Below are 23,883 nucleotides of genomic sequence, written 5' to 3'. Positions count from 1 at the left end.
CTCAGCTGAGTTATGGCACAGGCCCACGTTCCAAAGGGACTTGATGGGATTTTACACAGTCCTGTAGCTCCATTCCAGATACGTTTCAGCTGCACGACAGAAACTGAAAGCAAGGTAATGATTGTGCCTACCCAGTGATTTTTGAAGTGTTCAGAAACACACACAACACACCAATTTCCAGCCAGAGCTCGCTGAGCGGCCTCAGAGCGCGTTACTCTGTGAATGGAGATGAGCAGGTTTGACAAGTGGCTGCCATGCAGTGCTGAAAATGCAGTTCTCATCTTCCCTCTCTGAGCAAAGATAAGAAAGAAGGTTGTTCCCCTGGAGCCCTCGGGTTCCTGGATCCCAACACACAGCCGTGGTGCCAGATGTTGGCAGCCTGTGCTGAGCCTGTCCCACAGTGCAGCAGCCGGTCTTGTAAATCCCATCAAGGTCCCTGTCAGGGCTTTAAGGAGGTTAAATCTGGGTGGGCTGGGTGATCTTAGAGGTTTTTCACAGCCCTAAGGATCTGTGATCTCCCTCAGAGCCCTTTGCTTGGCAGCACTGATGGATCTGCAGTGACCTGGGGGGTGCCCAAGGTCCCCAGGGGAGTGGCTTTGTCACCCTGAGTGTAGCAAGGTATCTGAACAACTTAGGCGATAATGTGCTCTGGTCATGCTGCTTGTAGTTATTCCTACTAAACCCTTTAGAATTCATCAAGGTTACCCGGCCATAAATAGTACCAAAATAAGAAAAGAAGAGCCTAAGAAACAAAACAGCAAGAATGGAAGAACTAGGTAAAAGAGGCCTGTGAAGCAATAAACTGTAACCAGTCATATTTCCTGACGAGATAGAAGCTCCAATCAAAAAATGTGATCACATAAACAGTAGACTTAAAATGTATGAGTACAGCTCAGTGTAAACAACAAATGGCTTCTGCTCAGTCATATTGGTTAGTGGTATAGAAGTCCTGAACTCCTGCACGTGGGGATCTGAAGTTATAGATCCCATAGGCACCGTGTGAGGTGTTGCCCAAGGAGCCCCACAGGATTGATGGAGTTTTGGAGGTGCTGCGGGGCTCTTTCCTCTTATCTGGTTGTGGGGCCAGGAAGAGAAGGAACCATGAATAAATACTCCATTAGTTGTTTTCTGAGGCAGATGAGTGTCTAAGTCTCATGCTGTTACTCAAATTCTGCAAAGAATAGAAAACAAAACACTTGTTCGGAGCAATTATCTCTTAACCCGTGGAACTGTTGCGGTGGTGAATTTTAAGATCTTTTTCTAAACTGGACAGAATTGTCCTTTATGCTTTTCTCTGGTTGCTGAAGTGTCTGTTGCCACTTCAGCCTGAGCTCCGTAACCATATGGTGGTTGTTTTTTTCCTTTTTCTACTCTATTCTTCATTTCTTTAAAGAGCTGATTCTTGTGATTTATTGGGTACAAACTACAAAGCTAAGTACTTTTCAGGATGTAAGCTGTAGTGGCTATGAGAAGGAATGAGACTATAATTCTCCTCCACTTTATTTTAGTTAAGTATTTTCAGAGGGGAGGGGAGGATGTATTCTTTCCATTAGACCTCTCCTTTCTTAATCACCATTCCCTAATTAATTCCCTGGTTAAATATAAAGCAAGCATTAGCTTTGAATGATGTTTTCCTGTGCGATTAAGTAAAGAAGAATTTCTTTCTTTTGTATGATGACTCATTGCTGGGGGATCTGGAGGGAGCCCCGGGGTGGATATTTGAGACTTTGGTCCCAGGTGCTCTCATACCTTTGAGCTGTGTCTGCTGTCAGTTCAGAGGTGGGAGGCAAGGGTGATATCACATATCAGCTGAACACGAAGGAAATTGCCTCTCCCCTGAAACGACAGCTTTGTGTTCTTTTTTCCTGGTAGAAAAGTGACTCTGGCTCACAGAAATGCAAATCTCAAGACAACACAGACAGCTTAGCAGAAATGCAAATCATTGTTCATGCTGGTGCAGTGTCTGTAATGTTTCTTGTTGCATGATGTATATTTTTTGATGTCCAAGCTGCGCCAAAAATGTACTTTCTTTTCACCAGCATCTTCCAGTTCCTCCCCCTGCACCAGCTTGCAAACCTTTGGCTTGTAGCATTACAGCTGTGTTGGGTCACACCATAAACCACAGGTCTGAAAGAACTGAGGTTAAGAGCTGAGTCAAAAAAGGAGATTATAGTGAATGAGGCCATGGCAAAGAGGCATAACATAGTCTAAGCTGGTCAAGCTTATTTTACTGATGAAGAAACATTGTCTAACTCTACCCAGATGCTATGACTTTTTTTTTTTCTTTTTTTTTTTTTTGCTACTGTAGTAGCTTATGGTGTTCATTTTTAGCTTATGGCATTAAATTTGAGCTCAAAAGGCAGTTTTAAGAATGAATCTGTGTTCAAGTGTTGCTTATAGCTCGAGATGTAGAAAAGAATGCACCTTTATTAACGTGGCAGCAAGGAAAACATATGGAGTATGTTTCATATAGTGACATGAGATTGCCTGTGATTTGACTGCTGTATCAGTGCATGCTACAATATATAATCTCTGGGTGTTGAAAAACAGGCACTTAAAAACACTCTTGGTTTTGATAAAAAAGTGTGGTAAACAGAACTCCCACTGATTTTTTTTTTTTTCTCTTTTATTTGTTTTACAGGCCTTTCCCTGTATTTCAACTGGAATTTATGGTAAGACACACCTTCCATGTCACTTATTCTTTGTTTTTCAAGCAGTGATGTTTCATATCAGATGTTTCATCGGTCGTTTTGTCTCACCAATGGATTTATACTGTGTTAAATAACAGAGACCCAAAGCCCTTGGCTGTGACTGGAGGCTGGGATGTGGGATTCTATTGTGCAGCCCTTAGCATAACCCTTAGAGCTCTGTGAGCCAAGACCTGCAACTGTGATTACACTTCTACAGGAACTCTTAAACAGGAAAAAATAGGGGTCCGGAAAAATTTTCCATTCAGAAGGAAAGAAAGAGAGATGCCCCGATGCCCAAGACCAACAAAAAAACCCAAAAACCCCCCAAAAAAACCAAAACAAAACAAAAAAAGCCAACTTTCTAGAGTAACAGGCAATTATCTTAGTTCCCTTGAGTTTTGCTTCCACCATTTTAATTTATTAATTTACATGCAAATTTACATGGCCTGAAGGAGCTGGAAGGAAACTGTTGTTGTGAGTCTCTTGCTTTGTTGTAATCATAAGGTAATCCATCACTAACAGTCAGCTGGCTTTTTGGTTGGCATTGTGAAAGAAGTGAGCATGATATTTGAAGGAGGAAATAAACAAGCAGTTCATTATTTAGGAAAAATGAGAAATTTGAGAAAACATGCAAACTACAAAGGGGATGTTTTCTTCCTTAAGCAATAACTTATGCTGATTTTTCTTCCATTTGGATCCAATAAATGATTCTAGGTTTGATTAATCACATGATTTAAGGTTTTTAAAATAAGGATTTATAGAAACATGTGCGTGTTCCATCCCTTGAACTGTTGAAGGCCAGGTTGGATGGGACTAAGAGCAACTTGGTCAAGGGAAAGGTGGAAAGGTGTCCCAAGGGGGATTGGAGCCAGATGATCTTTAAGGTCACTTCCAATCCAAACTATTCAATGATTTTATGTTAAACAGCAATAAATATTTTGAAAAAGTCATTGTCATGTAACAATGTAGTATGACTTAAGTCAGAACATATAGTAATTGTTAGATAAGATCATTTTAGCTTTGACTAATTAGATAGTTCAGATTCAGGAGGGGCGAAAGGAAGGCAGAAATATTTAGGTTTGTTCCTTCCTTTTCAAGGACCTCTTATTAAATTTTTTTGGATGATTGTAAATCTGAAATAGGCTTCAGAAGGTAAAATCCAGTTCAGTTTGGGTGCTGTATTCCCTTCTACTTGAACTGCACCTCAGTTGTTGCAGAAGAGCATGCAGATGTCGTTAATGTGAGCACTAGAACTGGCTGAATATAAATCTAGTTTCAGATAAATTTCTGCCTCATTTCTCAGTTTTGGTCCCCCTTTTGAACTTGGAGGCAAGCTTTGCAATTTAGTCCTTGACTCATTGGCTTAAATCTTGATCTTTTGCATTGATACATTTCTGTTGTTATTATTTTAGAAAATCAAGCAGGACATGCTGTAAATTTATGGGAATTACTAGTAAGTGGGAAGTACAAATAATGATAATAATAGTTCACTTTATTTTGGAATTGGCCTAGTTATAAGAAAAGTCTCAGCAGGTGAGAAATGTGGTTCCCTGAAGCCAGCAGAGAAAGTTGGGAAGGAGCTCTGATAGGAATCTTGAGTTTACGTGAGGTTTTCAATGCTTGTCTCAAAGGTAGCTTTGGCATTACAGAAACACTGTGGCAGATGCTTTTTCTGTAATTATTTGCTGTTTTCACTGTTGCATTTGTGCTAAAATAATCTGGTTTTCTGAGGCTGCTTTTTGGGGTTTTTTTTTTAGGGTGGGAATACAGCCTCTGATTGATTGTACTGTTTACATTTTAATAAATACTTTCTGTTCCTCAACTAAAAAAAAACCAAAACAACTTCCCTTTTTTCCAGACTTTCAGATGCATTGCCTGAGAGTAATAATTAAACAGGCTGCCCTGCATCTGGCTTCAGGTGTCAGTGTTTTCAAGAATGTTTGATAGCAGTTGCATTGCTAAAATGACACTGTGGGTGGTGACGTGTTTGTAATGTAAAATACACACAAAACTCTGCTTTAATCTTTTCGGTTTTGTTGGGGTTTTCCCCCTTTTTCCGTGCAAATTCCTTTAGATAAAGGTAGTGTCTGGATGAAGAAGGGGATCAGCCTCATGTCTGGTGGGCAAGGTGATCAGGGTATCTTTGTGCTGTGCACATAACGCTGGACTGTCCAAAAAAAAAAAAACAAAAAACAAAAAAACAAAGCGCGTTATAGAAGGAACACACCTGTTGTTTCCTCATCTTGGATCCATACAAACAAATTCTTTCCCTTCAGAAACCCCTGGCTGAGGACTCAGTTTCTCCTACAAATTGAAGCACAGAAATTTGCAAGAGATCGACTGAGCACATCCAGTTTGAGGATCTGGATTGAGTTCCGCTCCAGATTCTTGTAGATGTATGGATTGCTCACCTTCACTCTTGCCATTAGGACAGAGTGTCCACACTTCTCTGGGGAGCAGCCCATTCTTCTTTTCATCACTGCAGAGCACTCTTTTACTCCCATAAAAAGAAAATCTGGGAAGAAACAAGCAAGCAAGGCTTTTTCTGGGGTCTTGGCAAAGGGCAGATTGGTTTTCATGGGAGGAGTGTTGGCTAAAGAAAAAGTCTGCCCTGCTCCCCAAACACTTTCCTGCTGCTCCATCTCCACCCATCAGGCTGTGGATGTTTCAGCTGGAACAATTTACAGCCCTGAGGAGGCCATTTGATGTGCCAGCAGTCCAAACTTTGATTTTCATGTGCTCCTGTGTAAAGAATGCTGGCAACAGATCCACTTTGATTTAGGACTTTGATTCAAATGAGGGATTCCATCTTTGGAAAATGACATAGAAGGCAACCGATGCTAAATGTTTGTAAGGACTAAAAAATCAAGTGAGAGTCTGCCTACAGGCAACTCTGGGGGAAAAAAAATTCCCTATGAGTTCCCAAATCCCTAATCTATTTTCCTGAGAGATCCCTGTCGCCTTTAATAAGCCTAAGAACTGCTAATCAGTTCTTAATAAAAATAATAATAAAGAAAAATGATAGGAATAAAAATAATAAGAAAGCTAAGGTGGTGGAGGTTTATACCCCTGTGGATGCCATGGTTATTCTGTTCTATTGTAATAAATGCTTTTGTTTATGCCAAGAGCATGAAGTTTCCCAAATAAAACTGTTTTGGGAGGAGGACTGAGGATTTACATCCCTCCCATGGCATTAGGGAGGTGTTGGGGTATCAAGCTACACACATCCTCAGCAGCTGTTCAATAACACACAAACATAAGCCAGGCCAGTTCGATTTTTTTTAGGAATTTTCTTACATTTTGGCTCTTTTTCCTTATTAAAGCAATTTTACTATCTGTTTGGAAAAAAAAAATTATAAAAAGGGATGAAGAAGTCAATAGACAAATCTATAGTTCAGAGGGTATGAAGTGTTGTTTTAGGCTGTAGTGTGTCAGGTTTTCATGTTATACCAGTGGATCACCATTTACACATCCAGTTTCCCCTTTAATTACTGTCTTATTATGCCTGAGGCACCTCCAGAAGAGGGATTTGTCACTTTCCTTAGCAGATTTTCTGGAAGAGCACCTCAATAGGAAGCTCTCCACAAATTGTGGCGTTTGCAGCCTACAGAGTGAGCGAGGATATTGGGATATGGTGCTACAAACCTCCCAAGCCACAAAATTAAAACAAGGCTCTGCTGGATGGTTGTAAGAAGACGGGATTTTTTCATCTTTGTCACAAATACGTGGAGAAATAATTGTGGGATAGGCTGCATATGGAAGGAACTGAAGATGTTGTGGTCTGTGCACACCTGTGTGTTACCTCCTTACTGTTACTTTACACTAATATAGGGCTTGGCTTTGTTCTGTGATGTTGGCAACATAAGCTGCTCTTTGACAACAGAAACTAGCATTTAAATGTTATTTTAAACTTAAGGGAGAGGGGGAAAAAAAGAAGAAATAAAGTAGAGGGAGAAAGATGAAACTCTGAATTCTCTAACTGGTGTGTATTTATATCTCTACGTCACTATAGCTGTGTGCTGTTCCTTAGCTTTGTTTCATGAAAATTATGTCCTCTATCCTTTCTGAGAAAAAAGATTGAGGAAGCTATTAGTTTCTCTTATGAATTTATACTTACATTAATTTTAAAAACACAGAGAGAAAGATATCGAATGCCGTGAAAGTGCAGAAGCTCTGTGGTGATTTAGGTGGTGGAAATGCATAGTTTCACCACATTTTTAAACATCATTATTGCTTTGGAGTAAATCTCACTGCTTGCAGAATCAGGGCACTGAGACTTACTTGTAGCTTTTGGCCTGGTCATAGCAAAACATTGCATGGTTTTATTTGCTGTGTGTAGCTAAAGAGAAGTCTGAAAAGAAGAAAAAAAAAGTAAAGGAGGCTGTGTGTATAGGAAATAGAAGAAGATAATCTGTTCTCAAGGGAGGATGCGGGGAGGGAACACAGAAAAATGATTTAGATATAGGGGGGAAAAGGTCCTTAGATCCTCTTTAGATTTGGGGGAAGAGGTCCTTGGGTCTTGTGTCCCCAGTCGGTCCTGCTCAGGGTCCAAGGAATGATTCCTCCCGCCACAGAGGCTGGGAGCAAATCCAGCAGCTCTTCTTCCCTTGAGGTGAGCCAGGATAGATTATAACAAGGGATTAACCAACAGGTGTTCTGCTGAAGGGTTATAAAAGCCCTCAGAAAATCTGAGTCAGAAGACTAAACCAAATGTTTCCAAAGGCAGAGTAAATTCCTGACACAGGGTTAAAGGTTGAGGCCATCTATTTCCATCTTTCTCATCTGTTTGTTTTGGTTTTTTTCCTCATTTTTCTGTTGGCATTTCATTTCTGGAATAGATGTTTCCTTAATGAGCAATTCTAATAAGGCTTGCACTGTCACCTTTCCAAGGAAGGAATTAGCTGTAAAGTTTTCAGAGCTACTACACACAAATGTGTAATAAGTGTTTTGTATTTATCTCCAGTCTGGTGCTTTGAGCTCCTGTCACCATTAAAAAGGCCTGATGCTTATTGTGATCATCACGATTTGGATACTGTGATGTCAGTTGAGGTTATCCAGGAAAATGGATATTATCATATCAATTCTTTGTGGTAAAAAAATCCCAATCTGGTAGGCCACATAAGAAAAGTTCCTCTTAAGGAGATTTTCATAACTAAGCTGATTTTTTAACTAGATCAACAGCTCCTCATCCCTCAACTCAGACCACATCAACCTTTTTGACACTGTGTTGTTTTAAAAGACCTTTCTTGTAACTCATTGAAAGTTAATTGCATTTTGTTATTTGCTCCGTAGCTGGGATAATGTAATATGTTTGCAAAAATGAAGATATATGAGAACTCATTCTTTGACACTTCTTTAGGGTCTGATCACCAGTTAAATAGATTATTATTAAAAATAATGGTAACAGCTATGAAATTGCTATTATAATATTCAAGTAATCCTAGAAATCTAATTACTACTTGTATAAAAATTTGTTACATGCATTATTTAACAGTATTCTTATTTCAGACAGTGTGGTGTCCATGATACTAATTGGTGTCTTCCCATAATTTAAATACTAAAAAAATTATTACAGGGAAGTGTAAATTGATGAGCTCTCAGCAGTCTAAAATTAACATTCGTGTGATGTATTTAGCAAGGAGAAGCTCTAACTTGATTCCAGACGAGAGACTTAATAAGCTCTCTTTTTCAGTGGAAATTAGCTTTTTATGGATAATGTAGTTTGACTATCTAGAATTTTATCTATTCTGAAGGTCTTGCTGACTGGTACAATTTGCAGCATTTCCCCTGGACACTAGAGGATAAGTCCTGTCCTTCATTCAAGTGGCATTTGGTGACCGTCCTTAAAAATTTCCCTTTGGAAGCTTGGACTGTTCACTGAATAGTCAGTTGCCTCATGGCCTCTCTTTTAGTCTTTTCCACGTTCCTCCTTTTCTTTAGGAAGACGTCCTATTCCTTTCTTTAGGAAGAAATAAAAGTCTATGTAGTTACTTTTTCCTTTTAAAATTATATTTATACATATTTACATTTCAGCCATATTTATGTTAGTGATATATTATTATATTATTGCAGCTTTCAATCCTACAGCTGCCCACCCTCTTTAACCTCACTGCCTGGGTTCTATTCTGCAAGGAACAATTGTTTTTTGCTCTTATTTATAGTGTTTTCCATCTTGAATCTCCTAGCATGGCTCAAGTTGCTTTTGCAGTGACCTCTGTAGGTATCTCCAGACTGCTGAGGAAAAAACATCTCCAAAGGCATCAAAAACACATTGAGCTTTGGGCACTTTCCCCCTTTTCCCTTTCACTATTTGTATTATTGGATTTTTTTGTCAGGTAACTACCCTGTAAAGCATAAACAGGCTGGAAAAGTTCTCTGGTATTCAGGAAGCATATTGAAGAAATCATAAACAGGGCTTCAACTGGTCAGATATATTATTTGTTTTCTTATTTGTGGTTTTCTATTCAAAGAATTAGGAATGTCTCAATTACCATGATGAAAGTTAAAACTCCATATTGTTGTAGACCAACAGAATCACTTAATTCTCTTTTCTAAATCTTCTTGGCTGATGTCAACACGATAATCTGATGTGTTTGTTCTGTGCCTTTACACTCCGGAAAAGCTAAAGCTCTTTGAAGCTAATTTGTTAAGAAATGAATTGAAGTAAGAAAAATAAAGCTGCATGGACCTCATCCTGGAGACATTACATTAAGATGATTCATGAAGTATAAAATATTTCTTGGTAAAAAGCCCAATTATTGCTATCCAGATTTTTTTTCTTTGATGTAATCTTGCCCCTTGCCCCAGGAAAGAGCACGTCTCTAAAACTTAACTTGGAACACAATCCATTAGTGGATTCTACCGTGTTGTTGTGGGTGTCTTTTAACCATATTCATGATTAGATGCGATGTGAAAACATAGTCATTATTATAATATCTTTTTCATGCCTTCCCACACCTTAGCACTTAGCAGTGATTTCATTTACCTGTGCACTGTGGCATAACTGGTCTTGTATGTAATCTTAGTCATACCACATGTTCTGTATACTTCAGCAGCCACAAAAAGCTCGCCAACGGCAAGATTTCTATTCCCAGATGATTGCCTACCATCATTTTAATACCATGGAATTGCTTTATCTGCAGTTTACCAATGTAATCATTAAGGGCGCTGCCATGAAGCCTGATGAACGTGATGCCCTCAGTCCCATGGTTTAATTTTAGGTAGTCCTGCGAGGAGCAGAGTCTGACTCAATAATCCTCGTGGTTCCCTTCCAGCCTGAGAGATCCTGTGACTCTGAGTGTATCCAGCTGAGTCCCACTCACAGCCTAAAACTCGTTCTGTGAGGACAGAATAATAGTGCAAGCCTTTGTCTGTGAGTCCTTGCAGAGCTTTTAAAAGCCCTGACACACTTGAGTCGGAGTAATATTTGTGGTGTCACGGATATCAAATAGTTTTACCACAAAGGTGTTGGCCTTTGGTGTCTTTTTGAGCTTCTGTGACTGCATTAGATAGTAAATGCCTCAGGAAAATGCCTTCTGTTTCCCAGGAATTCTTTAGTTTTTGATGCAGAGGGTCTGTCTGTGGTCTGGCCACAGAATATTGTGATGCTGGGCCTTATTTGTCCTATGTTTTATTCTCCACAGCAGACATTATCTCTTACTGTTTATTTATGTCGTATCTATTGTACTGGTCCTAGTCAGGGTTGGAGACCCTTAATGCTACTCCAGTACAAACACAGAAAGTTGTCAAATACATAAACTTACATTCCCAAGGTCATCTCTTGTTCTTAACTTTGGTCGTTCCACGAAGTTTGGAAGAAGTGTCTGTGAGAATATGGAGACTTTCAGGTGGCTTGTGGAAGGTAAAAATGTATTGCTGTTAGGGCAAATACCTCTCTCCTGAAATGAAAGGAAGGGTCAACAGAATGGAGCTGCTATTCTGAGTCTCATCAAACTACCTGAAAGTCAAGCTGAAGGTGTTGCTGGCTCTGAGGGTCACTCACTGTGTTGTCCTTTTCTCTACATCTTTTGTTAAATTGGGGAAGCTGCCATCTATCACTGGAAAGGGCAACTGCCACTGAGGCAGAATAGCAGGGCTGAATGACTCTGTGTAGTGAATGACTAATCCTGTTTCTAAGCCAGAATCCTGTTTATAAGATGTATTCTGCAGCTCTGCACACCACAAAGCGTGTTGGCAGCTGGGTTAATGGAAGGGCCTGGAAGAGAGTGAGTTGTGCCTTTTTGTCCTGGGAATGCATTTAGAGATATTGTGTGCCACAAAACGTTCACCTGTCTTCTGTCTCAAGGTGGGGATGCGCCAGAAAATAATATAAAATACCAAGAATTACAACTATGGAAGGAAGCATCTATTCAGTGCTCTGATTTTTTTATTTTATTTTTTTTTTTTTTTTTTGGTAGAAAAAGGGATTTTCTTTTTAACTGGTAATTTCTGAGGTAATAAAAAGTTAGATTTATACACATACTTTGAATTTATGTAACTCAAGTAACTGGCTGGCGATTGCATCAGCGAATAAAACAAATTGTGTGCATGCATTGCCAGGACTGCGGTGTTATTTCTCAGTTTTGGTACTACTAATAATCAAAAAAATATCAGGTTGTTGTGGAATTATTTCCTATCTAATTAGTCTATCAGAATCTGCTTATTCAATTTAAGCTAGTTTCTTATATCAGTGAAATATTACACAGCTAGTAAAAGCACATGAGGCTTATTGCAGAGGAAATGCAGCAAGAGTCAGAATTTACCTTTCTGTGAGGAGAAAGTTCAAATCCTTTCCAGAGCTTCTGAGCAGAGCAGAATCATTGCTGGATTTGTTTACTTGGCATTATTTGTATACATGTTAAATTGCCCTTCAGGTTTATTTCGGGTGGGTTTTGCAGAAACAAATGTGCACCTTTTTGTTGAGGAGTGTTGAGTCAGTAATTCAGAACATATTAACTATGAAAACAAATGTGAAGGGGCTTTTTATGCCTGCCAGGCAGGCAGGATAGAAGTCAACCATTTATACCACAGAGCTGGTTTGGGCAGGGAGAAGTCACCTCCTGCTTTAAAACACACACTTTGGGTCAGGCTCCTGCTCAATAGAGGTGCGTTTGGTTTATTTCTGAGCCGTCACTGCTGCAGAAAAGGACTGGTTCAAGGGGTGTTCTGCAAGAAGATAACTGTAATTGGCAATCCATTTCTTCATTTCCATGCTACAGCCAGCCTTGACGAATTAATCATGATCAAATTCAGGCTGAGGGAAGGGGGTGACCCCGCGTAGCACAGAAGAAAAATGAGGCCCTGGTCTGGCATGACAGACTAATCCTTCAATTCCCGTTTGACTGAATGAGGGGACTTGTTGTTGTGCCTGTCACCAGCACCGCCCATAAACAAACTGTGCACTCTCAGTCAGGGGGTTTGGCGGGTGTGATAAAGGTTTTGGAGAGCATCCCAACACCTCATCCATCACCGAGGTGGGACTTGGAGCTCATGGGTAAGTCCTCAGGAGGAAAAGTCACGGTGGCTTGCAAGATCCTGCCTGGAAGAGAGAACAACCTAGATTGTGTTTGTGGAGATGTTTTCAGGAACCAAAAAGACTCGTTGGTTTGGCTGGATGTGTTATGGCTACTGCAAAAAAAAAAACAGGAAAAAATTTGGGGTTGAAATTAGGATGATATAAGGGTCCCTTCTAACCCAATCCATTCCATGAGTCTGTTAATATTGCTGACAGGTCTGAGTGGTTACAGCTTCACACAGACTGATTTTGTCCCAGGGTAAGTTGGTTCCAGATGGGAAGGAAAACAATGGCAGACTAAAGAAAATTATTTACTCTGACAGCGCTAGAGAACTTTTCAACTTTTGGTAGGTGTTTGCTTAAATTTCTTTTTTCTTCTTATCTATTTTTTGGAATTGTGCAGCAGCTGTGTGGCTTCTAGGGTTACATTAGGAATATGGGATTCTTTTAACTGGCCTACTCATAGTAGTACTCACAGTAGCGTTCTTTACTTAATAATGTACTTTATGCTGTCTATGGCTATGATTTTAGGTTTTCATCTGGTAACTAAAATGGAAACCGAGCTAAGTTTGTGCTGGAGCACATTGGTTTCAGAGAAGCTGTGGTGATTTGCACTAGAAGTGAAATATTCCACTGCATTGAGAGGAGTAAATGTGGTTTTTTGTAATTCACCCTATTCACTTTGAATAACTGCATTGAGCTCAGCAGAGGAAAAATCCAGTCCAAAGAATTGTGCAGTTTTTAAAATATTTGATTTTGGGCAGGGAAGACTTTATCTTACTTTTTCTTGAAAGAGTATCTAGCGCCTTGAAAACAACATTACTTTAAAGTCTTATTTCTAAACTATTTGTATATGTCTTTTATTCCTTTCACTATATTACTTACATATAAGAGAATGAAAGTACTTGCTGTCCTATATATTATTAGATGATAATCTGTATCTATCATTTTTCCAATTTAGTTTTGGACAAGGCAGCATATAATTTTTCCCCCTCTTCTCTCTGTGATGTTTGAAAGAACCCTTTAATAGAAATACAGTATAATACTATTTAAAGGGTAATAATTTCTTGCATGTGATGCTGTGGCAGTGGAAGACTTTTTGCCCCCTTCTGTTTCGTTTCTCTCTGGAATACAAACATGAAGCCTTCATTTTCAGGGAGTATCCTGTATAGAAAATATAATAGTTTATCGTACGTTGCAACTTGTTTCTCTTGCAAACGAAATTTTGGGTTGCTTAGTCCAATTGAGTAGCAATTCTAGGTCACTCACTGAGGAATGTGCTATCCAATGTGAATAATTTTATGTCACTACTGCATGGAGAAGGCTTGGTTCAAAAACCCCTGAGCTAAATAAAAGCTGATATAAATGTCAGCACATTGTTCTAGCTACCAGCCAGTACTGTGTTTTCTTTTTCCATTTTCTTGTTTCTCAGTTTTGATGAACAAAAACACATTTCTAAATCTCAAAAGAAACCGTGTGAAGTTTTTAGCATTTTGATGAGAAAAATACAGCACAGGAATATCTAGAATTTAAGACTGAGGAAAGCAAGTGCATCCTTAGGATGAGAGTAAATCGACTGTTGAAGTGGTGACCAGTGTGTGGTTTGTAGTTTCAGCTTTATGTACCAGCTCATTATCCAGTGTTGGGAAAATGGAGTATCAGTTTTATGCTTATCACCTTAAATTGCCCGGTATAGGCTGTGAGCTGCAGACAGTGCAATCATAATAGCTTGTGAACTGATGCAGTTTTATGGATTCAGAGCATTAGTCATTCTCTTGTGCCCCTAATTACCATTAGGTAGTTACACTTGTGTCTGTAATAGGTGCTGAACACTCTGCCACTGATAGGTTTTTAACTGTTCTTTTTGTTGTAGCAGTAAACACGCTACAGCTGACTGTTGGGAGGCCAGAACATTATTTTTTAGCCTGGTGCCATTAGGAACATGTCCAACGACATTTTGCGCTGTATTTGCTGGTTGGTTGTAGCCTTCTGGGTTTGGTTTGGATTTTCTGGGTGGTTTTTTCCTGTCTTTAGGAATGAGAGTAAAGAACAATTCTGTTGCTAAGCTGGCACTGCTTAATTAAGAGATGATATTTTTTCCCCTTTTTGCCTAGTTTACAGTCTCACTTTCAGAGTGAGAAAGGAAGGAAACCTGATAAATTTTTCACAGTACTAGAAACAGGATAGAAGAAAAAAGTGATGCTATTTACGTGCTGGCCATGCCAGTCAGTGCCCTAGAAATCTGTTTTATTTTGCTACCAACATTAAAAGCTACAATTTACTAGTTTTCAGTAAAGCAATGAATCACTGATGTATTGTAGGCCCTTCCCAAAAAGAGATGTGAGATTCAAAGCTCCCTTTTAGTCAAAGCTGCTAGCCATGGTTCAGGTGATGAGGATGCATGTTGGCAATGCTTCCACGTTATTCCAAATGAGGATTTGGGGTTATGGAACTGATTCCTTGGGAAGGCTGACCTGAAACAGAGACTGGACAGAGCTAGAGAATAAAGTGGGATTTATTGAAAGGCCTTTAGGGTACATCTTGGGCAGGACAGGGCTTGACCAGGGCTACACCCAAGGTGGACCCAAAATGGTCACAAAATGGCTGACTGATCATGAGGTCTTACATTTTTATAAGTTTTGTTCGATTTGCATATTGGGGTTTAATTGTCCAATTCCAGCTTCACGTTGTGAGGTGCCATCCTTCTTGTTCCTCCCTTCAGCCACACTGTTTGTGCTTTTGGGGCTGAAAGTTGTCCTTGGTCCTCAGTAGGGAAAGGATTTGTTTTGTCTCCCTGCTCTGTGAAGAGAGCTGAGTGACACTTAATATGAGGCTCAGAACTGCACCCCTAGCTAGCACAGAGTCTGAAAATATGAAAGCTAAAGCTTGAGGCATCAGAACCGTGTACCCGTCCCTCAGTTGCGTAACTTGGTGCAGTTGTCACCATTTTATTGGCTGTAGGTGAACAGAAGCAGTGACTGTAGTTACCCTGACTGGTGGCCAAGAGTTAGAGAATGCACAGCTGAAAAACTTCAGTGTAACTCCCCACAGATATTTCCAGCTGATACTTTTTCCAAAATTCAGCACAAGTAATGCGGGAATATGTAACTACTCTGGCCTTGAATTTCTCGAATAATGCCAGCATATTCAAAATTCTTACTAAGAGAAGTCAGTGATGTCCTGGCTGTGGAATTTGTGGCATTTGATGGTAAATAATTAGCTTCCAAATCCTTTCTTAACTTGTTCCATGTTTTCAAGACTCTCTTTCCGAGTCGTTGACCTTCTTCTGAGTTTTCCATGTTGATTACATGGCATTTGTGCTGACCTTAACTAAGCTGAGCGTTTTCTGAAAAGGAATAAATAGAAATGTTTCTCCATCAGTGCTAATGCCAATAAAACATAGGCTTAAAGTTCATAAATATATATTAAGTTTAAATTGCATATGATTTCAAGAAATTATCTACTTTTAAAAAATTGCATTTGATAACGAGTTGTGTTTGCTTGATAGACCAATTTTCACAAATTATTGAAGTTTTGTGGTATCAAAGCTTTCTGCTAGGAGGAGGTCACCTTGATATTTGTACTGAATACATTTCAGCCTTGGCTCCACATTTTATCATTCTTGATGTCTTAAATTTTCCCTTACCTCCACAGTTTTTTTTAATCTACTTATTTTTATTATTTGTTTTTATGACTTCGTGTCAACATATTTCACTGATTTTCTACTTACTAAACAAAATGGTTCTGTCTGAATTTCATGTGTAGCCTTAATTTTGTAACTTTTAATGTACAATCCATGCTTTTTAGGTTACTCTGTATTTATTGCTTGTTTTTGTCATTGTCTACTAAATACATTAAATCTAAATTGTAAGGCTCCTCTCTTCCCCAAAAATGTCTGGGCTGATAATGAAACTCTCCTTCTTTTCCTTCGTTATAAATCTAAATATCCACACAATAAACACCAGAAGATAATCATGGACTTCAATCCTGAATTATCTCTCTATAATGTTCAGCACTTATGACAGTATCATCTCATTAGCACACATTAGATGCAGTTATTTAAAAGATGTTTTGTGTTTTCAAAAACTGCCAAAACCACCACCATCAAACACCCAGAAAATCCTGTCTATTGTTCTTTTCTATTCTAATGTTATGTATGATTAGATATAATACATAATCTTTATTATGTATTATGTTTTTCCCTTTCTAAATTTGACCTGTGCATTGATACATTCATACAACTTTCCATCCTTCCTGCAGTTTGGGTTTTGTTGGTTTTTTTTTTAATGATTTCTGTTCCCAGAGATGTGAGGAAGACTGAGCTGTGGAGGGTGGTGTCTGCATACCAATAATCCACTGAAATAATCCCAGCCCAGCTCAATATTGCAGTGGTATTTTTCACAGTCTGGAGATGTGCAGCTGTCATGATAAAGTGAACTATCTTGAGTGTAATTGTATATGTAGCAAGGATGCTTTGATAAAATTAATGGAAATCACACTGGCTAAAGCTGTTCCCTAAGCTTGATTCTAACTCTTACATTATTTCTGATGATGTAGAAGCTGTTTTGAATTGACAACTTCTTTTTTTCATATGCCCCAATTAAAAATCTTCTGTTTTCCCTCATTTACCCCATTGCTTAACAGTCAGTGAGGTTTCTCCATGCTGTGCATTTGATGCTTTTCCATATCCCTCCTGCTAATTTTTCTGGGATGTCATGTTTCCGAGAGGATTAGTTGTGTTTGACTGTGGCATGGACCTGTCCTGAAATCGTGGTTTTCCCCAGGGGTTGTGTGGGTCATCTCATGCCGACCATACACAAAACCTAAATTTAACAAAGTGCTGCAACAAACAGCCCCTTTGTGGCCACATGGCCACATTTACAAGGAAATTGAGGTGGGAGGTCAATATTCACTTTAAGGCTAGGTTTTGGAGATGCCTGGGTTTTTAAATCTCACTTGTGTCTGACAGGTGGTAAGAAATTTACATTTAAATTGTCCAGATCAGGTTCTTATTTGTACTGCATTTTCTGACAAAAGAGATTTCTTAGTCTTCCAAATCCTTTGCTGTGTGATCTGACCAACCATAGCATCGGTTCCTTAGTTTCAAATCTGGGCATTTCTTCTGACTACAGTAATTGTCACTTGCTCTGTCATTGCTTTTCCCCTGTCTCGATTTGAATATTGCTCAAAATTACTTGAAAAACAGGTGTGTTTGGGCTTTATGTTTCCCCCTGAAGAGTGGCACCTCACAAAATTAAATCATTTTACTTTAAAGGCTGGATTTACGGCTGTTGATCTAACCAGGATGGTTGATGTTTGTTAAACCTTTCTGAGTGCTAGGAAATCCCATTCCTTACTAGAAGCAGCACATGTTTGCTCATATAATGATTTAGAAATAAATTTTAAAAACCTCAACAATATACTGGCAACTTACCAGAATACATGTTGAAAATGCTATTTAAAACAAGTTCAATAAGACCTAGAGTTCATAGAGAGACTAAATTGGATTTGAGTTTCTGGAATTGCAAGTGCCATTAACTGGTTATTTAATTTCCTTTTTGATTGAAGAATGCAAGACTCAATAAAAGCATAATTGTGAGTGAAATGCAAATTAGAGATGTTAGGAGAAATCGTATTTGTAACAAATACTTGCTTGAGAAATTAGTGCTGTGATCGTTTGAAACACTGAAGAATCTGATGTAACCTGGGTTATTTTGTTGATCACCTACCAGTAGTGGGCTTAAAAAGCAACTGCTTCTTGGAGGGATTGTTAGTCAAAGGTGTTCTGATGAGGGTGTTCCAAGAGATAAGGTTATTTTCATATTTTACCCATTAATGGTTTTGTTTATACCTTTTAGCATTTGAGGTCTTGTTAAGAGCATCACAAGTGTGTAATGCACTGTTGTAACCAGGCAGGTTTGCTGAAATCATTTTTAAATTGTAATTTTTCCTTAGTCTTGCTTTAATCCAGTTTTCCCCGTTATTCCAAATTTTAAGTGTAGGAGAAGGGAGTACAGGCGACCTCACCCCTAATACGTAACAGCTGTGTTAATTAGCCAATACAGCCCCTGATGAGCCACAGGTGTGTCCAATAAAGGTAAGCGTGATAAAAGGGAGTGGGGTGAGCTGGTGAGGGGGAGAATCATGAAGGAGAAGGAACCTTGAGGAGCCTGAAGGAGAGGATTATGAAGAAGTATCCTGAGGAGGGAGAATCACTGCTGTGAGGTCAGTCTGGGTGTGCAGTTAGAGCCTGGTGTTGGAACCTGCAGTTGTAGTTTAGCGAGGTAAAATGCTAGCTTGCTTTCAGAGTCTGCAAACTAATGCCTGCAGTCAGAGTTGAGCAGGAAATAACCAGCAGTCAAAGGCTGCAAAAGAAACCTCCAGCAGGAGCTGCAGGCAGAGTCAGTGAGTGGTTGGGGTCAGGATGGCTGAGCTGTAAAGAGGAATAAACCAGGACCCTTTTTGTGCTGTGATAAACAAGGAGTCTGTGTCTCAGCTCATGTCTACCCTCTAACAAGAGAGCTGCTGCAACATTTAACAATCTTCTAACCACTTTTCATCTCTTGTGTATACTGCTGTAATCTCAGGACATGCAGAAAGGTTTTTTGGTGCTGCATTGGGAGGATTGTTGAAGAGGTGCCAGTGGGTTCCACATAGTTTTTGTTGACAAGGCTGTAGCTCCAATATGTCCTGAAATGCAGATAAATAGTGTAGATTGGCTGGTTGCTGATAGCTACAGGAGCATAAAATAAATAAGTCACATTGTGACCCTTGCAGGACAAAATGAAGGGTATGTGCAGCTGACCTCTTGCCAGGCAAATGACTGCTGCAGAAATGAAGCAGCATCTGGGCAAGGGGAAAAAAAAATTCTTCCTCTTAAAAATTTAATGCATAAAATTGTTGAGGCAGTGCAATGATGCATCAAGTCCAACAACCTGCACAAGCACTTGTTTTAGCAGCGTACATGTACTGTGTGTTCAAGTAGCATGAGGAGCCTTTTTGTACAGTGAAGAACAGGCCATTAAACACCAAATTTAGAATGCACCCCCTCTCTGTTCCTCCCAAGTGTACTAGCATTTTTGAACTCCAGATTGGATGGAAATACTTCAGTTTTGAGCTGTTGTAGATTTCCTGAGTACAATAGCTGCTGCTGTGACCCTTTAGTATGGTTTACTGCTGCCTGAGGCAAGAATTGAAAAAAATCCACAGTGTGAATAATAAAAACAAACCAAGAATCAATAATGTATTTGTTAAAATGACTAAACTAAGTAGATTAAATGTGCCAGACGTAGTGTCTTGCTTTTTCACCCAACCTGCCCTATAACTTTCTTCCTCACATGTCTTTTGGGAAAAAAGATAAAAGCATGTCTTATGTCCTTTTTTTTTTTTCTTCTCTTTCACAAGGAGTAAGTATATATTTTTTCAGCTGATTATGTGCTCTTAGGAAATCTTTGATTTCTCTTGGAGAGGAGATAAGAGCAGTGCTTCAGCAGAAATAATGTCAGATAGTTTTGTTTGTTCTTGTACGTGGATGGCCTTCCCCAAATACTCTGCTGGTTTTAGATAATCCAGATAGGTCTTTGTGTTGTATTTTCCAGAGCAGCTGAACATGGTGGGAGTGGTTTAAAGGTTAGAGCTGGGCTGGGAGTGCTATTTGTGTTCTTTATGTGATATTTGTATTTTTTTCACTATTGCCTATGAATGTTTGATTCCTTTAAAGTTTCTCAGACTTTCTATGCTGCCGTTTCCCTTCATTTTGCTGTGGTGGCTCATGTGCATTACATACAGGTGTTTCCCCAAGTTCTTGTAACTCCTGTCATGGTGTGCTGCCTATTCCAAAGTACTGAGAGCTCCAGCAAAGCCTTGATATTTTTTCTCACATTCAGCTCTTCTTCCCAAAATCCTACTCCCCATTTTGCAGCAAGAAGTTCCATGTTCCTTCCTGTTGGAACCCCGAGCACTGAGAATTCTAGACTTTCTGTGCTGACAGGCACTGGCCCCCAGGAAAGCACTGCAATTGACCTGAGGCTGTGGAAAAGGCTTCCAACATTGAATTGATAGAACTGGGATTGTGGCTGTGGAGTTTGAATAGAAGTGTGTAATATCACAGGGTAGAAAACTTAAGAGTTGAAGGTTTTAGGATACAGTAATATATATAAAGCAAGATGGAGGTTTTAGGGCAGAGGCTGAGTCTTTCTTTTTCATCTCTTCTCCATGGATTTGGGTGGTATTGTGTAATTGGATAGAAAAGTCCACATTGAAGGCCACAGGTGTTGGTTATTGGGTTAAAAGTAAAAATAATTTAGTTGTCATTTCTTAATTGGACAGTTTATCCTTAAAAGGCCTTGTAGAGAGAGAGAGAGATAGAGTTCCATTTTTACTTTGTTATCTAGAAGTTCTCTAGAACTCACTGTTTGTGGGACTGTAACATAGATAAGAATTAATAAATATCTGAGTCCGAACAAGAAATACGGTCTTGAGCATTTAATCCTGACTGTGGCAGAAAAAGGAGAAAAAATTAAATACCCTCCCTCTCCTCTTCTTCCTCCACCTCGATCTGCTGCTCCTCAGTGCGTTTTCCTGGCTCTCTGTCTGCACAAAGATCCATCAGCAAGAGGAGTGAGCCTCTTGTGACAATTCCTGCCCCTTCTCCACCTACCCAGCCTGCTGTGGCAGATATGATAGCAGACATCAGAAACTCAGTAAGGAGTGGCTCATCAAGAATATCTCTGCTTCAGATAAACCTTCAGTTAGAGCCTGCCATCAATAGCAAAATGCCATGAGGAACAGGGTTTGGCAAGAGACAGAATCATGACTTTATTCCCACAGCTGAGCAGATCATCCCTTGGTGCTCAGAGGCAGTCAAGGAGGGCCTGGGATAGTGTCAGTGGAGGTTAAGGAGGTCTAATGCTCTGGACCACACATTTCAAAAGAAAGTACCAGTTTCCAGTGGAATTCAGAGCCTGTGGGTGTGTGGGGGTTTGTTTGGTTGGGTTTTATCTCCTGTGGCATTAGCAAGGCACTTCAGGAAGGTAGGGTTGATTCCTTTGCTGCGCTTGAGAACAACAAGGTATTTTTATTTAAATCAGTGGCTAGAATAAATATTTAACCTTGTTGGAATTGTAAGTACACTGAAGCCAATATCCCATTGCTGTGCAATTCAGTGTATGATGGGAGATTTCACAGCTGACTAGTGCTTTACACTTTGTTTCAAATTACTTTGGCTGTATTATGTTGCCACCCTAAAACACAACTTGCCTGCTCTATATGGCAAAATAGAAGGTTTAATTGTCTGCATTAGGAAGCTCATGTATGCTTTGAAATCTCTTCCAATTAACATTTCTTTGTACAACGTTTGTTCCTGGACTAGCAATTCTGGTTATGGTATAAAGTGTATTTAAAGGAGAATGATGTGCTTGAGTTCAGGAGCAGCTGCATACATGTGTTTGAACAGCTGTGTAATTTACACAGACATTGCATATACACTCTCATAGGTAGATTTTATAATTGCAAACCTGCCTGTGTGAGTCTATCTTCCACTTGGATTTGCATTGTGTGTGCTTTCTGCTCCCGCAGGAGAATGCTAATGGCCAGAGCAGGGAGATCTTTTTCCTTTCAGTGGTGTGCTGGTGTATTTCTGGTCTTTCCCATACTATGCTCAGGTTGAAGCCTTAATTTTTCTACTTGGGCATTAGAAATTCCTTGACAGACAAAAAAACTCCATCACACAGCACAGTAAACAGCACAGCTACAAAGCAGTTTTGCTTCCCAGAGTCTCCAAGTATTTCTTGCTGTGTTTTTTTTTACAAGACTGCTACAGAATCCATTTGTCCATGGTGTGTGATCCCCTGCAAGCATACTCCTTTACAAATGCTGGAAAAGCAAAACCAAAAGCTTTTCTTTTGATAAAAAAAATCGACTGACTACTGCAGGAAAGTGAAATTCTTACACACGTGCAGCTCTCCTTCAGAATGGGATTATGATACTTCCTGTGGCAAGGTACTCATAGGGGAACTCTATTCCTCCTCAGTAGTCCAAATGTAAACGCATTTTCACTAAAACTTCTTCCCCCATCCAATACTAATAAATGTCAAACCACCCAGTAAACTTGAAATTTAGTTTTTCTTCAGTGGAATCTTTAGACTTATTGGTGCAAGCCTCTGCTTGCGTGGCCTACATAATTATAGTGTGTCTGTCTCTGTTCAGGTGACACATTTAACAGTTATGTGGTATTGGCATTCTGGAAACTTAGATTTTGGGGGTTTAGTATATGGTAATACACGTGAGTCAAGATGTAAGGCTTTGGGTGTTGTCTTTGTCCTTTCTCATGGGTTTGGGTGGTTTTCTGTGATTGGGTGAAAAAGGTCCACATTGCAGACCTTGGGTGGTCATTATTGGGTCAGAAGTATAAATAATATAGGTGTCACCTCGTTATTGGGTAATTATCACTTAAATAACCTTGGAAAGAGTTAAAAGGCTCTATTTTACCTCATTTCTCTCACTTGCTAGTTAGAGTTCATGGCTCATGAGTCTGTAAATAGATAAGAAATAACAAACATCCAAGTCCGAACTCAAAACCTACATTTCCCATGTATTAATCCCGACCTTGGCAAGGAAAAAAAAGAAGCCAGAACCTTCACAATATGGCAGGTATTTTTCCAATGATCTCAACATGGCAGAGTGTGAAGCATGGTGTGATACCGTGTACTTCAGAGAAAACAGCTGTGACCTAATTTGTCCTACATGGTGGCCACCTTTTGGCAACTGACTTCTTTCAGCTGCAACCCTAAGCTGAGCCCAGATACACAACAGAAGAGCACCTGAGATGTAGGTGGTGCAGGTGAGATGATGTGCTGATCAGACAAGAGGCCCCTGTCAGCTCCTTAACCAGGGGTCCCTGTCTTACCCAGTACACTTTGGTGGGTGAAGAAAAGCTCTCCCTTATTTCAGTTCTCTATCAGCTTTGTGTCACTGTATCAGACCAGGAAAGTTCTTCTGAGTTTCTTTTTATTAACCACCTTCCACCAGCTGCATCTGTCATGTCACTTGAATGCAAATGGAAATGATTCTTCAGGAACTGCAGGTAGTTTTCTGTTGGTTCTGAATTCTTTCACTCAAGGAAAATGTAAAGGCGTATGCCTTTCTTGGGAGGAACTGAGAAGCACATAATGATTTCTTCAGAATAATGTTTTGTTTATGCATATTGAAAATTTCTTATTTTCCCCGTTTTGTTTTACATGAATGATAATTAATTACTGTAGCACAGTCTGTGAAGGGCAGAGTGAATTGGTGCAGCTTTGTTTCTCAGGGTAACAGAAAGGTTATTGGCTTTTCAGAGTGCTTAATTTCACTTTCTTAGAGTTAGTTTTGGAGTGGACAGCAAATAAGGTTTTCTCTGGTTGAATGAGTTCAATAAGGCAAGGTAGGTTATTTAGCAGAAGATTCATGGCTCTTCTGTTTAGTCTTCAGCGCAGCTGATCCAAATGAGCGTGCTTTCTTTCCGGGTTATGAGTGCCCACAAAAATGATCAAAGTAGGAACTTAGCTTGTTTGTCCAATCACTATGTGACAATGGTTATTTGAAAAAAAAAAAAAAATTAAAAAAAAAAAGAGAGAGACAAAAAAAGAAAAAAGCTCAAGAATTGCAACACAATAAGCTTATGGGTAGAATGCTATCATC

General features: G+C 39.5%; 1 protein-coding gene across 6 annotated transcripts in view; it reads left to right on the top strand.

Annotated features, from left to right (window-relative positions):
- Window positions 1-23,883, top strand: part of MACROD2 (mono-ADP ribosylhydrolase 2) — an 866,072-nt gene that overhangs the window by 565,966 nt on the left and 276,223 nt on the right. For all 6 annotated transcript variants that reach the window (XM_066177797.1, XM_066177796.1, XM_066177795.1 and 3 more), the window contains exon 7: window positions 2,642-2,672. In XM_066177797.1, the coding sequence (XP_066033894.1) occupies window positions 2,642-2,672 (31 nt within the window). The remainder of the gene's footprint in view (window positions 1-2,641; window positions 2,673-23,883) is intronic.

This window comes from Chamaea fasciata, unplaced genomic scaffold (genome assembly GCF_029207755.1).
Source record: "Chamaea fasciata isolate MVZ Bird 193981 ecotype frontalis unplaced genomic scaffold, bChaFas1.0.hap1 SCAF_3, whole genome shotgun sequence".
In the NCBI taxonomy this organism is placed as follows: domain Eukaryota; kingdom Metazoa; phylum Chordata; class Aves; order Passeriformes; family Sylviidae; genus Chamaea; species Chamaea fasciata.
The sequence above is the reverse complement of the archived record's forward strand: the minus strand, read 5'-3'. Positions and strand labels throughout refer to the sequence as shown.